At 37.8% G+C, this 14,996-nt stretch overlaps 1 protein-coding gene across 1 annotated transcript in view; it reads right to left on the bottom strand.

Annotated features, from left to right (window-relative positions):
• Positions 1-14,996, bottom strand: part of lrrc7 (leucine rich repeat containing 7) — a 110,542-nt gene that overhangs the window by 58,372 nt on the left and 37,174 nt on the right. The window contains exon 2 of the mRNA XM_036570272.1: positions 3,994-4,196. Within this exon, the coding sequence (XP_036426165.1) occupies positions 3,994-4,196 (203 nt within the window). The remainder of the gene's footprint in view (positions 1-3,993; positions 4,197-14,996) is intronic.

The following is a 14,996-nucleotide window of genomic DNA, read 5'->3' as shown; positions in this document are numbered from 1 at the left end:
ACCATTCGGACGCCTCTGCTGCTTGCTGCTAATCATTTTCTGGCGCTATGTTAACTCTTAGGCAGCTTGAGTCAGTGGCTCATAGTGGAAAGGCTCAACACACTGTCTGATCAGAAACACCTTCCCCCTTGTTGAAGATGGGGATGGTAGTGGAGAAAAATCTTCAACCTTGTAAGACCTCGAAGTTGCAAAAGTGCGGTTTGATTCTGTCACTCTCCATATTTTCTGGTAGCTAAAGTTAGCTATAAAACACAGCAGCCCAGCCCGCCCAGGTTCCCTTGCAGACCCACCTCCAAACCTGTAGATCACTGCAGTTCCCCTCCCAACGTGCCCCTCCCATTTTTGAGCATTCTTCAAAGCTGAGCCAGGGGTGGAGTTAGCCGGAAATAGTGGGATGTAGGCAAAGTGTGGGCATATTAAATACTGAAATTGTTAACATGATATTTAGCTATTGATGCTTTTGTGTACTTTTCTGTTAAATGTATATTTTCTGCTTTTTCCTGATGCTGATGAACTTGTGTTTAATGGCCGTTTTGACTGAAAGTGAAATGATGGGGTGGTCTCTGAATTTTGTATGTATGTTTGTTTTTGTTTTTTTTTTTTAATGGATACTAAGATGTCCTTGTGAATGTGGCCTAAGACGGCTGGACAGCACTAATGAAGAGCATCTAACAATGCACTAATTTATTTTATCAGCATTACTAATATTACGTCTCATCTTATACTATCTGACAGCAGCAGGGGTACACAAAGCAGCTATGCTAGGCTACCACTGTGAATTAAAAAAAGCATCATAGTAGGGGCTCTCTCTTAACAGATTAACGTAGGCTGAGTATGTTCTCTTACATTCGTGCCTTCAGAAAAGCTTCCTGTTCAGGGAGAAAATATCAGCAAAACACAGTCTATTATTAGCCACAATTATGGTTTAAAAGTAGTTGTGGGCTGGTGAAGGGCCATTTTAATGGACATAAGAAGAACACCGAGTCTAAAGGAGCTCAAGGCACCAACCCCATAAGATCAGCACTCATAAAAAAGAGTACTTTCTCCAGCTCTGAATGCCTCTTATGTAACTCCACTGATGAGCCATATGGGCACAAACCCCTCAGAAACCCTGTCCTTTCCCTGCCATCCACTGTTTTAATTTAAGTCTAGGTAGACATATATGAGATGAAATTAATGAGATGAAACAAAAACTGACAGACTATGCTCTTTGTGCTCAGAAGGTCCTCATCCAAGTGAATTACAAATCTTCTGTGCTGTGCAGAAAAGCAGGAGCTGTCCATGGTTCTGTTTTAGCAATGCTATACAGTAGTGTGTGCCATGAATGTATTCAGGACCATGAGCTAAAGCAATGCCTCTAGAGGAAATGTTCTCCTAACCCATAACCCAAAAAAGCTTGTTTACTAGTGGGAGATAATACCAAATCTCATTATGCCAAAGCATGCTATAAACTTAAGAGCTGTAGTTCAGTAAATGAATCGTGTCGGCAGTTAGAGCTGAATAGGTCACTGATATTATTTTCAAAGCATAGATAATGCCATCACGCAATAGGTCGCACGAGAACCAACGCGCCCAGGCCGCAGATAGCGTGGGACAGTTTTTGCTACAAAAAATGTGAAAAGTCTGCATTAATTGACATGATAACATTTCCATAACTGCCCTAACAAAAAACAAACTACAGTCTCTGGTTCAAAAATGTGCCTGCTCTGTATTATTACAGAACTGCAAGCACCATAACAGTCCTCTCATGCTGTACCAGGCTTAAAATACAAAGCGTATGAACATATGTTTCTTGTTGTGAACATGGAGTGACCATCAAAAGTCTGGAGACACCTAGCTTTTCCAAATGGTTTAATTCAGACAAGCATGTTTTCCTTGTCACTTCACGAAAACAACACATATTAAATACTAACCAGGTTTATTTTGAGGAAAACAACACTACATTTATATGACAATATAACTGACAGTGCTTCACTGAAAATTTCTAAACCCTGTGCACCGTTGTGATCAGGAATGTGTACGGGTACTCAACTACTCAGTTAACTGAACGAGGTGCCAGTACCTGGATACTGGAATCCCTATCGGGTTATCTGTTACAATTAATCGCAGTAAGACAGAAAAAACATACAGACCAAATATTCAATGAAATGGAAGTGTAGTGTTTTAAGAGGACTGTAAAATAAGTTGAGTTTACTTGCAAGTAAGTATGCATATTATGCTACCCCGAAACACAAGTGTCTTAATGAGTGCATACTGCCAAGGACATATTGTTAAGGATGTGACTGAGAATGCAGAGATAACTACAGGGTAACTGCTCTAGCTGATGTTAGCTAGGTCCAGAAACAGTTCACTCTGCCACAAGTTAAAAGATATTTCGTTGACAAGCTAATATGTTGGCACATTGGCCACTGAGGAGAAAAGACCTGTAAGATGACGAGTCTTCATCAGCACCCAGCAATGTACCGGTCAGCTGTAGTTTTAGCTCATCAGTTCATCTGACACACCCTCTTTTACTCATCCATTATGAAAAACCTACTGATTTCCCTCAGCTGCTATGAAAAGTAAAACGTGCTGGTATTTTTCAAAATTCTTTTTGTGCAATACCAGTGCTAAGTTTTTTTCTGCTTTTTTCCTTTCCCTGCAGTTAACTGATTATCCTTTCATTAACACTAACGGATCCTCACTAAATTAGTTGGAATGCACATCCCTAGTTTCAGGGCACTTTTGGGTCAAAAAAGGTTCAATATGTGCTTTTAACAATAGTTTGGAAAAAGAAAACCATCAAATCATTATTTAGGAAAAACCTGATCTACATTCAGAGAAAGACCCATTAATGATCAAGTGCTGAAGCAACATCCTCCCCAAGTTTTAGCAAATAGCCATTTTAACAAAACATTCAGATATTTGGCTTACTAACTGAAAAAGTAACAGCAAGAACATTTTAATTTCAAAAGAAGTCAACTGTACATGTTTAATCCTATTTTACGTGATGTATTATCATCGGTAACTCCAAAGACCCTGTCTTTGTGCCCATTACATGTCCTCATTAGGTGTAGTAAAATGTACCAGCACGTGGAAATGAAGTTTTCTGTGTCTTACGTTGTTGTCTATCATTACATAAAAGAATGGATGCACTGCAATGGTAGATGAATGTGCACACATTTAGAACAGAATTTAGAACAAAATCACAGCAGTGGCGTAGCCAGAATCTAATGTTTTTTTTTCAGGTGGGGAGGTTGAGGGAGTAGTTACAGGTTGGGAAGGAAGCTAGCAAGCATTAGGGAACAGAGATATTGGTATAGTGGAGATGATGACCACCAAAAATCATTTGAAAACTCCCCACCAATTACCGCAATCAGCGAAAAAAAAACATTTTTCAATATTAAACACAACACACAATAGCTGACCTTGCATTTAACTAGCTAACAATAATTACTCTAGGAACTGACAGACATACCACAGCAGGTAAGGTGGAAAGTAAGGTGGATTTTCATTGGCATTGGAGAACTTTTTATTTCAGAGGTCAGAAATCAGCGGTCAGATGCTACGCCCTGTATCAATAACATAAAAGGCTATGGATATGTTTAACCCTAGTATAACCATTTTTCTTATTAGATATGGCACAATGTCCCTTTTTGCTTTATGATACTGACACCAATATTAATTCTATCAGCTGAAAGTCTCAGCTGATACCATTCCAATGATGAAAAAAACTGCTAAGCTTTAAAATGCTGTTTTTAACTGAAGCACTTCACTTAAGATGAGCACCGAAAAAGTGGCTCAAACTACTCAAACACTCTACTACCCCATAGGAAGATACACACTGTTAACAACATTAAATCGCACAGTGTGTGTGCTATTTCAAAACAGGTTTGTTACAGCATTGAATTGGATTCATTTTCTTCCCCTCCGATGACATGCACACCTTTTTATCGTTGTTAGATCACGCTATCAAAGGAGAAGAGCAGAACACAGAATGAGTGTATTAAGTACCTTAGGCAGCTCCTCGATTTGGTTGGCATCCAGGTAGAGCTCCTCCAGGGTGCGTTCGAAGCTGAAGATCTCCTTGGGTACCTGCTGCAGGCTGCAGTGGGAGTAGTCCAGCACTGAGATGACCTCCTCCTCCCCCCGGAAGCATCGGCATGGCACCAGGCGGCCGATGATCTTCCTCTTGGTAGTCATCTCCAGTCCCTGCACTGCAGAGCACAGAGAGAATACAGCTTAGCCTCACTTACACAAAGATGGGTGCCAGTTTTCACACCAAAAACGATGTAGGTGCCATTAACGTCCACACAAGCAGAATTACGTAATTAGTGCCATCTCTCTTCATGATGACTCAAGTACATAAGCAACAAAATGACCACTGCACCACTAACAAGTCATATTACACAGACACTGTGGGATGTTTCACAAGAAATACTAATAATGAATGATTCTAGAGGAACGCATTTGGAATATTTTATTTTATAATGGTTTATTATCGCCCTGTGATGGACTGGCGACCTGTCCAGGGTGTATCCTGCCTTCCGGCTAATGACAGCTGGGATAGGCTCCAGCACCCCACCGCGACCCCGAGGGATAAGCGGTTTAGATGATGTGTGTGTGTGTGTGTGTGTGTGTGTGTGTGTGTGTGTGGTTTATTATCATTTTTAAGTCTTTTTTAAGACTTTAAGTGGTGACGTACTAGAGCTGCAAAAAGATCATTAATCATTACCACAGTATTGGCCTTTTTAATACTGATATTGCTGAAGGCTGAAATATCCAATCACTCAAAGTTTTTTGAGTGCTGTGAGCATCCTGACCAATCACAGAAGTTCTCTGGGTGTTGATATGAATCATGATATTCATGTCATCCAACAAATTATTTTGGTAAAAAAAGAATGCCGGCCAAAATTTGACCATATCACGTAAAAGATGTTACAATATTACAACAGATTATAAAGTATTACTAGAGCAACAGAACAGGAGAGGGAGTGTGTTAACACGGATAAAATCATGGCTGTGGTTCGGTTGCAGGCACATTTTCCCACTCCTGAAAGACAGAGAACAAACTACAACCAAATATATTTTCTAAAATGTCTATTGTTAAAAGGACGTAATGATTCAGAAACAACTGCTTTAGCCATTAAGGAGACAGTCTATACAGTGCACACCATATTTCCCATGTATTTAGGTAAAAGAAGGCAAAATCACATTACATCACTTGTAGTGAAGAGAGCGGCTTTCTGCAAGTCTTCTACAAATCCAAGTTACAGTAAGCCACTCTCTTTACTACATGTGATTTTGCCTTCTTTTACCTAAAGACACTGGGAAATAATACTTTGAAAAACGTCAGTAGTCCCTTACTGACTAAAGCATCAGTGACCTGTGCTTCTAAAATATAATGTTCTCTGAAATTTAACGACAGATGATTTTGAAACTGACAGTCATTTTATTCTCTGCTTTCTCAGGTGTGAAAAAGATGCATGTTTGACATTTTTGGATGTTGATTTCATGAGATACTGAGGAAAGAAAGTCGTATATCCAACGAATGCCCAACACAAAGCCAACTTTATTGCACTGCCATGAACAGAGCCATAAAACTGTCGGAACATCAGATTCAGTACTTTCAATACCACAGTACTTGCCAGATTAACCTGAATGCCTTTTTTCCCCAGTCAGTCTGTAAAGCATTTCACAGCTCATCCTATTTGCTGAATTGTAATCTGTTTCTGGCTAATCCCAATTTGTTGGTTGTTTAGTGGTCATAGCTGCCAACTAAAAAGCGTGCTTAGGAGTAGTGACAGGTTCAGAATATGATGATGGCCTGCTGTTATACTCTTCTTCAGAAACTGACCAAATGTGCTGCAGGTCAAATACAGGGTGATTCAAAAAGATTCATCCGATTTCAAAATGATTGATTTCACCTATAAATCATAAATTGTAAATGGTTTAAGTGAGCAAAAAGTTTATTATGAAATTTTAGTGCTCAATATGACGTCCTCCAGCTGTACGGACAACATCAACGCGATAGTCAAATTCATCCTATACTCAATTGAGCATGTTGGGTGTCACTGTACTCGCGGCTCTTTTGGTGCGATTTTGGAGATCATCTAGTGTTGTGGAACCAATGACGAACGCTCTGAGCTGTTGAAGGTTCACTGCCGATGAAAATCACGTTGCACAGTTTCACTCTTATTGAAGTGGAGAATGCAAAATGCTTTCTGCTCAGTGGGTTGCCATCTCCTCGCAGACTGAAGGGAGCCATCTTCCGGGGACAGTCAGACCCCCTCTTTCAATTGGTATGCGATTGGTTCATAGGCGCCTCACGGTTGTAAAAATATGGCGCTTTGAAATCGGATGAATCTTTTTGGATCACCCTGCATTACCTTACAGAAATTATCTGATGTAGTAATTTTTGGTTTTGGTGGTAAAGCAGAAACATACTAAAAAAAGCTGTCATGATTTGTTGTGTGTTAACACAAATAACAGCATGGCTGGGACACTTTTCAACAAATCAATAGGTGCCGTGGGAAATGTTGTTAAATGTAATATATATGTTGCATCATACATCATAATGTCTAGCAATATAATCACAATATACAATTTTACCCATATAATACAGCCATATGACATACAGTCCAGCCATTCAAATGTAGTGTAATGTCCTTCGACTCACTTCCTGAGATATGGGTTCAATAATACCCAGCAGCAGCACAAGGCCAGCTTTCCTAACTATTGTCGACAAAGTTAAATGCAATAAACAGACTGGACTCACATAAAACTGCACATTTAACTGCCAGAGTTCATTAATTACATGTCAACTATTTCATTCTGGAAAACACCCAGCTATAAAACAGAAAAGCATGATTACTCCTACTGTACCAGACAAAACCATATCAGTCATTCTGCAGGAGGCTGTACTGTAACTGCACACAATAGAATAACTGTAACTGCACACAATAAAACTACCATACAAATTGCAGACTTATACCTTCCCTACACAGGACCGAAAGGACATCATATAATGGTCATTTGCTCTCAGTATGCAAAAAAGGTAATAAGTAGAGCTGTAACAATGACTCATTCTCAATTACTCAACTAAAAAATATATAATGATTAAAATGTGACTTCTTAGTGAATCTGCAGTGATTAGCTGGCCATGGTATGACTTTATGTTCTCTTTCACTCTCAGAAAAAAAGGTGCAAAATTGTCACTGGGGTGGAACCCTCAAGAGTACAACTCAGTACCTTACATAATTGTACTATAATCCATTGAAATTATATTTACTTAAGTTGTACTGATTTTACACACCCTGTCTCGTCTCCAGGCTTTTTATTTTATTGTTCTGTTTTAAAACATTAGGTTATGAAAAGGTCAAATACTTATTTTTCATTTGGGAAAAAAAATCATTTAAAGTACACAATTGGACCTTAAAACCACTGTTGAACTTTTGAAGGTACATTTACATTGTTTGTACCTTGATGAACGAAAAATGTACCTGCACAGTACCTTTATTTCTAACAGTGTACTGGCTTCACTTACAGTATGAAATGTACTGTATACTTATAGAGTTTTATAAGCTTTGTAAAAGCTTCCTTCTTTATCTCTTCCAAAGAGCTAATCTAAAATATTTGAAAGGCCATGCATGATCATTTACTGTTCAATTAAAGGGGCAGTCCAACAATAAAGAAATTTAACCAAGCCTACATCTGTTGTAAACATTACATTGGTGCTGCAGTAGTCTCTAAAGTGAGATTTCCTAGTGTCAAGACTAAGAAAAACCCCATCAGATAATTTATCTTGCAGATAAAAGTAAAATTTAAAGACTACAAGTTTCGTTTTCTTTCTCTTTTTTGCAGTTAATTCTTCAGCTGAATTATTCCATTAACAAGTAAAAATTCTGATGACTAGTTTAGGTTAGTGCTAAATCATTAATGCCAGCTAGCACCACACATATTTATTAGCTATTAGATCAGTGTCTAGCAATAAGGATCTGTTCAGCACTGTAGGTATTAACAATGATTGTGCGATGTATGTGCGTAATGCATGCTGGGAGAGAACAGTGACGGACCAAAATATGATGCAAAATTACGACACTGAAAGACGCAATTAGTTTTTTTTTCTTGATTATTCTAAAAACTCAATTATTCAATTGTATTGTGTTCAGTTTATATAATTATGTATATTAATCATCAGTACTACTAATATAATCAGTAGTAGGTCCCAGTAATAAAAAGAAGAAAATTATCTAAAAAAAAATCACAGTACTTTATCTGAGCAGTTTTTCTCTGATGGTTCGCCACATACTTGTGGCTAAGAAGCTCCAGGGAGCCAAACAAAGAGCAACAGTACATCGGTCTTACTTATTTCAATCAACAGCCCTGAGAAATATCCACATCACTCGTGTCGTGATAAAGAGTGAGAGAGAACAACAGAAGCAGGGTGTTATACTGAACTCCAGGGATGGCAATGTGTGGCTCTTGTAGACCCAGTGTTTGAGAGGGCATTAGGGAATAAGTGCTCGGCTGAAAGGCGAGTTCGTGCTGATATAAAGCGCTTTTGTCTCTTCCAAATGCAAATGTGAGACTGTAATAATTAAAACATCTAGTCGCACAAAGCCCATTCACAGAACAGCGCAGTTATGGCTGTGGTCACATAAAAAAATAGCGACACACGAACAATTTGAGATCATAATTCAAAGGAAAAACAGTGATGTACAGGGTCAGATCTTATTAATCCTTTACAAAAATTAAAACATTTAAGTGAAATAGACTGAAATAAACAGTACTGCTTCTTATTTTTTCAAGGAATGAATGAGTTCTATGTATTGGTATACATCAAATTAAAATATATTTACAAAATTTCTTGCTACATATTGACTAGCAATGGGCAATATCATGATACGCTATTGTTATCATGAGTAGTTACATCATCAGTACTACTACAACACTGAAAAAAGACAGAATTAGGCCATTTATAAAGAGCTTATACATAAAAACTACCACCAGTATACAATAACTACATAAACTGCATAGTACCAAAAAGCTGACTGCAAAGCAGCCCATTATGACTCTTATTCTATTCATTTATATCTTGTTTTATTCATTTATGCTTACCAGCTGACAATTTTTAAAAGTCCTGCCCTCCTTATGCTGCATTCACATGCTACCACTAGACGGACAATGGCAAACCGGTTATTCCACTGTTTTCAATGGAGACAGAATGAAAAATTCTGCCACCACTAGCAGCAACACTAGCTGCAGCAATAAGCGAAAAGAGCTCAATTTACTCAACTTTTGCTGTTGACCACAGCAGTGACATAAACTAGATTTTTTTTGGGAGCCATGGACGCCAAACATCTCCTTGTTGAATTCCAGACAAACCCAGTATTATACAACAAACAATAAAACAGAGCATCCTCCTGCCTTTTTCCACTTTAAATAAACAGTCTATACTTCTAAAGCTATCCTCTCGTAGTCACCTATTATCGCGAGTATCACTGTCAGCATGACAATGTTTGCATGACTTAAGTTCATAAAAAGTTCAAGTGAAAGAAAATTCAGGAACACACACAGAGGAGTACATCTGAAACATGTTTCATTCAAAAATAAACTGGCTTTACAAGACGTGCAGCGCAGACCTACATGATTGAGAACCAACAAAATATGAATGTAGGTAAAATTAAAGTGCACAAAAAAGGAGTCTAAAAACTATGTTTACATGAATCAACCCAGGGAACTGTTTAGTCAATCAAAGTTAATGTGGTAGGTTTTCATGTCTAATAAGGAGGAGGTTTTAGCAAAGAAAGCTGCCCTTCAGATGAGCTAATGCTAAATGCTAATGTTGGAATTAGTTAAAGCAACGTTAGATGCGTAGGAGATCTCATCGTCTTTTACAGAAGGTCTTTCAGCAAACTTTAATCAAACAGTACATACACTGGCATGTGTATGAGTGCATTAATATTATTTATTTAATATATTTATACAGGTTTTAATCACAAATGTCTTGTTTAATCTGGCAGATTTTTCAGGTCAAATTAAGAAGAGCTTAATTATTAGCTAACTGGTTTTAACATTGTTCTGTAATGTTATTTGTCATTAGACATCATATTAAAATGATGTTTAGTAAATACAGAAACTTGGATAAAGTTTAGCTTAGCTTAGAGCCAGCAGAATTCTGTCTGTTAATAGTTTTGCCATTGAGCTGTGAGTTTGGTTTTTCTCATAGTGAAATCCAAAACCTTTTTAGCTTCATGACTGAAATATTAACCTTCTAGATCAGGGGTGTCCAATCTTGTCTGCAACAGGCCGGTGTGGCTGCAGGTTTTTACTCCAACAAAGCAGGAGGTCACCTGATGAAATGTTTGAAGACTAAGACAAACTGATTAAACAAGTGGAGTCAGGTGTGTTCCAGCTTGTTTGGAGTGAAAACCTGCAGCTACACCGGGCCTTTTTGCGGATAAGATTGGACACCCTTGTTCTAGATGATCAGGATATCATGCGTCAGGTATACTTTCCTCTACAACACCTTTCCACCTTTTCTCATTCTAATAATTCTGATTAATTACTGCCACTGCCGTTCTCACTGTGGGTTTGTTTTGAGTAGTTCTTCCTAGAGGACTTGGTGAAAAATAGTTTAAATCAGCATGAATTTTATGCTGTTCTAAGCTTGTTTGTGCTGGTCTGGTGCTGGTTTAGCCGGTCACCCTGCATGATCATGCTGGGTGACCAGCATACCAGCAAGCAAAACATAACATCATCATTTGATGAATGGACCCATAGAAATGGTCCAAAATTACTTGGGAAAAATATTTTTACACTAACATCCATTATAAGTTAAGAATGTATTTACTTTTCTTATAAAGTCAGCATTTTAGAGATAGGAGGTCATGTTTCTCAACAGTGACGTTAGGCTGGGTTCGCTGGTTATTATGCCGTTTTTCCTAGCAGGGAAGGAACGTTTAGAGACGAATGCGTTTGGCAATCATAATTTTGCTAAAGGTTATTTTTATTTTTTCTCTTGCTTCCTTTAAAGTTATTTACTAAGAGCAAATGTTGAATAGAACAAGCAATCAAAGTTTTTTTTTTCATTTCATAGTTTCAACTCTGTTAAATTAAGACATTGTTGTTTTGCTGATGCATTTTGTCCATGAACCTGTTAGTAAAGCTCAGTAAAAACGAAATATTGTGCATCGTCGTGTTTCTTGAAAATGTCGTGATGTATATTCGCTATATCGCCCACCCATATTACTGACTAAGGATACTCAAAGATGGTGTCGTGACAGTGAGAGTTTATTATTCACACCTTTCTGTGCTGCACCAGCACTGTTTGAGAGAAGCATCAAAGATGTCCAAAGTGAGCTTTTCGTTTTGCCGCCAGGTAAGAGTGACTCAGCAGCAAATGACTGCCGGTTAAGACACTCAGAGCCACACTGTCTTCTGGAACACACTGCATTACTTCACAGGGTTAGCGAGAATTCCCCCAAGATGAAACCCAGCGCTAGCTTTCAGCTGCAGCCTCCATTTTCCTCAGGAGCTCAACATATTCAAACTCAGAGATGTGTCAGCAACCAATCTAAACAGAAAAAAATCTAGGCGTCCATAAAGATGGTACAAACAGGAGGGAAAACGTGTCTCTCGGTATACCAAGCATCCTTTTAGAACAGGATCTTGATGGAAGGGATCACAGCTAACAGGACAAAGTCGTCTTTTGCTGAAAGTAAATAAAAGGGACTGAGATAAGATGAGAGACAGATCTCACTTACACACCAGAGATATTGATTTGTGTGGGGCTTTCAAGCTCCTCTTCAGTCTCCTGCTTTTAAGTTCACTAACATGAAACCATGCAAGTAGTGATGAGGCTCAGTATAGGGAGGTTGCTAAGGTGGGTTACAAACATCTTCATGTTACCGCACAAATGCAACTATTGTGTCCCACAGGATTCAGCTTCAGTCAATGAGGTTCCATACAGAACCATAATGAGAGAAATCTCGTCAAATATGTGTGACCTACACACTTAAAAAGATGGTTCTTCAAGAGTTCTTTAGTAAAGGCAAGGGTTCTATTTTTCTATTCTATTCTTTGCATGGTGAAATGGATCTTTAGACTGAAGGGAGAATGTGCTGAGTGTATATATTAAACCTCTCTGAAAATGGTTCTATACAGCACCAAAAAGGGTTCTGCTATTGTTGCGATATCAACCTTGGAAAAACAGAAAAAGACTTCTGGTGCTATATAGAACCCTTTTCAAAAAGGTTCTATACAGAACCATACACAACACATTTTCCATCAATCTGAAGAAGTACTTTGCTATTCTGAGAATCATATAAGCATGAAACAGTTGTACATACAACTCATGGGTCTAAACAGAACCATTGCCTTTACTAAAGAACCTATCAAGAACCATCTTTTTAAAGCGTATATACAGTGCTGTGCAAAAGTCAGAGACCATGCTTCATTTATTTAATTTCCTTTCCTTTAAGTACAGGTTATTCAAGTTATTCATTTTTCTGCATGAAGAAAAAAGCAGAAAGCTTAAGTAACAGAAAATTAGTTAAAAAACGTAGAAAATTTAAATCTACACTACATATAATATCACATTTTTCAGTATTTAGTATGTCCAACCTTTGCCTTTATTACAGCTTCCATTCTTCCTTTCTTGCTTTCAGTTTTTCATAGAAATCTGCAGGCATTTTTTTCCACACCTCCAATGTTCAGTTTTAGAGGTTGGTCGCATTTTCTGCTGCTCACAATTAAAGTGTTTGAATAGCTGTTTGTATGCATGTTAGTCTCTCCCTGAAGGAGAATGTCAGTGACGTCTTTGGGAGCAACCTTTGAGAGGACCTAGCTACAAATAAAGGTTTTAAGACTGGAAGGATGGGAGACTTGGAGTGACAGTAGAGTGAACAAAAGTAAAGATCGATTTGATACAACCTGGATGCATCATGTCATGCAGTGTCTAAAATTTGAAATCATTGTTTTTAATGAAGGTACACACATTAGTGTCAATATTCCCCGTCAACATGCACAGGCAATCTGTGACATCAGGCTCGGTTTCTCAGCGTGTCACTGTGCACCACTGAGGATTTTGCCAATACTGTGTTAAATTAAAGCCATATCAAGACGGCAGAAAGCAAAGCAAAGCAGAAAAGCCGTAGATTACAAGTGGCTCGAAATGTACACTGCGAAAGGCAGCCAGTATTTTAGATAAACAGACAAAGGTAATAATGTATTACTTGAGTTTACCGTTACCAGCCCAGACTTTTTCACCTTGTATCTTCCAGCCTAAAACAGTGAGTTCGAGTAGTAACTTAATGATTATCAGCGCTCTCACTGTGACGCTATGCATTACAGCAGCACTTTAACCTGTATCTGCTACGTCATTTTACATCTGGTGTGCAGTGGTAGTGCCCAGGGCTTTTGCGTAATTTTCTGTTAAAAACATGTTTTTTTTTTTCTTCTAACACTGAAAAAAATGATTTTTTCGCTTAAATTAACTTATACTTGTTGAGTGAAAAGTAAATAAAAGTCTCTGGATTTTGCACAGCACTGTTTATGTAACCAAACTCCATCTAACATCCATTTAGGAAAAATCTGTATGAACTGAATGCTCTAAACTGACTTGATATGTATGTCATCACTCCACATTAATAAAAAATATTAAAGCAACAATTTTAGTCCAAAGCAGCCTAGCAAACTGAAAGCCCAAATTCAGTGCATTACTTTTTTCAGCTCTCTAATATTTTCATAGCTGATTTACCGATGAACACCATGACAAATATTTTAAAAGCTATTACACACCGTACTAAAGTGCTGGGTATGATGCAGTGTGACTAAAATCAAGTAAATAAATAAACAAACAAATAACAAACAATATATTCATAAATCTTTGATTTATAAATAATCCACACAGAATTTTCATCACAGTCAACTCAACCACATTAGCTAGAGCTAATTAAACCCTTAACAATCCATGTTTATTTCATACAAAGGCTTATTATTCAATAACTATAGGGACATTAATGCAAACTAATAGAGCTATTCTTAGATCACATAAGTGTATCATAATACTTTGGGTCCATGGTTTGTTAAAACGTTAATGCACATACACCAGAAAGCCAAAAATGAATAAAGAAAGGTTATATTTTGGTCTCCAAATAGTTTCGAAAGCCTCCTCATATTCATTAGACAATGATACTTCCTAATAACAATGAAAGAACTTCGTGTCAATTCATATTAACTACACTGGTAACACTTATTTCACTTCCCCATCAATAATGTATCTTCCTTATTCAGAGCAACACTTGAATAATTTAAATGGACAACAGGGGATTCACTGTAATCTAATTAATCAGAATCAATGTGAAAATAGCAGAGAAAAAATCCCCTCTGTTCAATTCTGGCATGGTAACACAGAACAAGACTGTAATCAAGTTTTAAACCTCTGAACAGCTCTGATCTCCTAGGAACTCTTATGATCTCTTATGAACAGAAAGCATCAGGCATAAGAGTGAGAGACGATCAAAACAGCACATCATGTGTCTGTGTGAGATATAGTGCGTGTCGTTTCAAGCGCTGTAACATTCAAACTCTTATTCTTATTCTAATTTTTCTTTCCTTCACATTAAGAGCTATCAATCTTGTTTTCAGCCTTATCAGGACGAAAGCATGCAACATTGTTACAGAAATACATCCATTAATGCTGATCCTGGAAGGATTCCTTCCTCACCCTCATGCATATCTGCAATCCTGTAATCCTCTGTTTTCTAGCGCTAAACCCCAGGCAGCATCTCGACTCCAATTATCTCAAAATACTGTGACAAAATCTTGTGACAACTGTTCTTACCACAGCTAATAACACCCCTTCCATGTCTTAACATAAATGCCCCCCGGGGGATAGCAGCTAAAAGTGTAGCATTTTTGACGCAATACCTGACATATTCCAGAACGATGCTCGACTGTCTTTGATGAGACTGTCTGTAACATGTCTATATTAAGCAGCGGAGTGGTTACAT

This window comes from Colossoma macropomum, unplaced genomic scaffold (assembly GCF_904425465.1).
Source record: "Colossoma macropomum unplaced genomic scaffold, Colossoma_macropomum, whole genome shotgun sequence".
Lineage (NCBI taxonomy): Eukaryota > Metazoa > Chordata > Actinopteri > Characiformes > Serrasalmidae > Colossoma > Colossoma macropomum.
The sequence above is the reverse complement of the archived record's forward strand: the minus strand, read 5'-3'. Positions and strand labels throughout refer to the sequence as shown.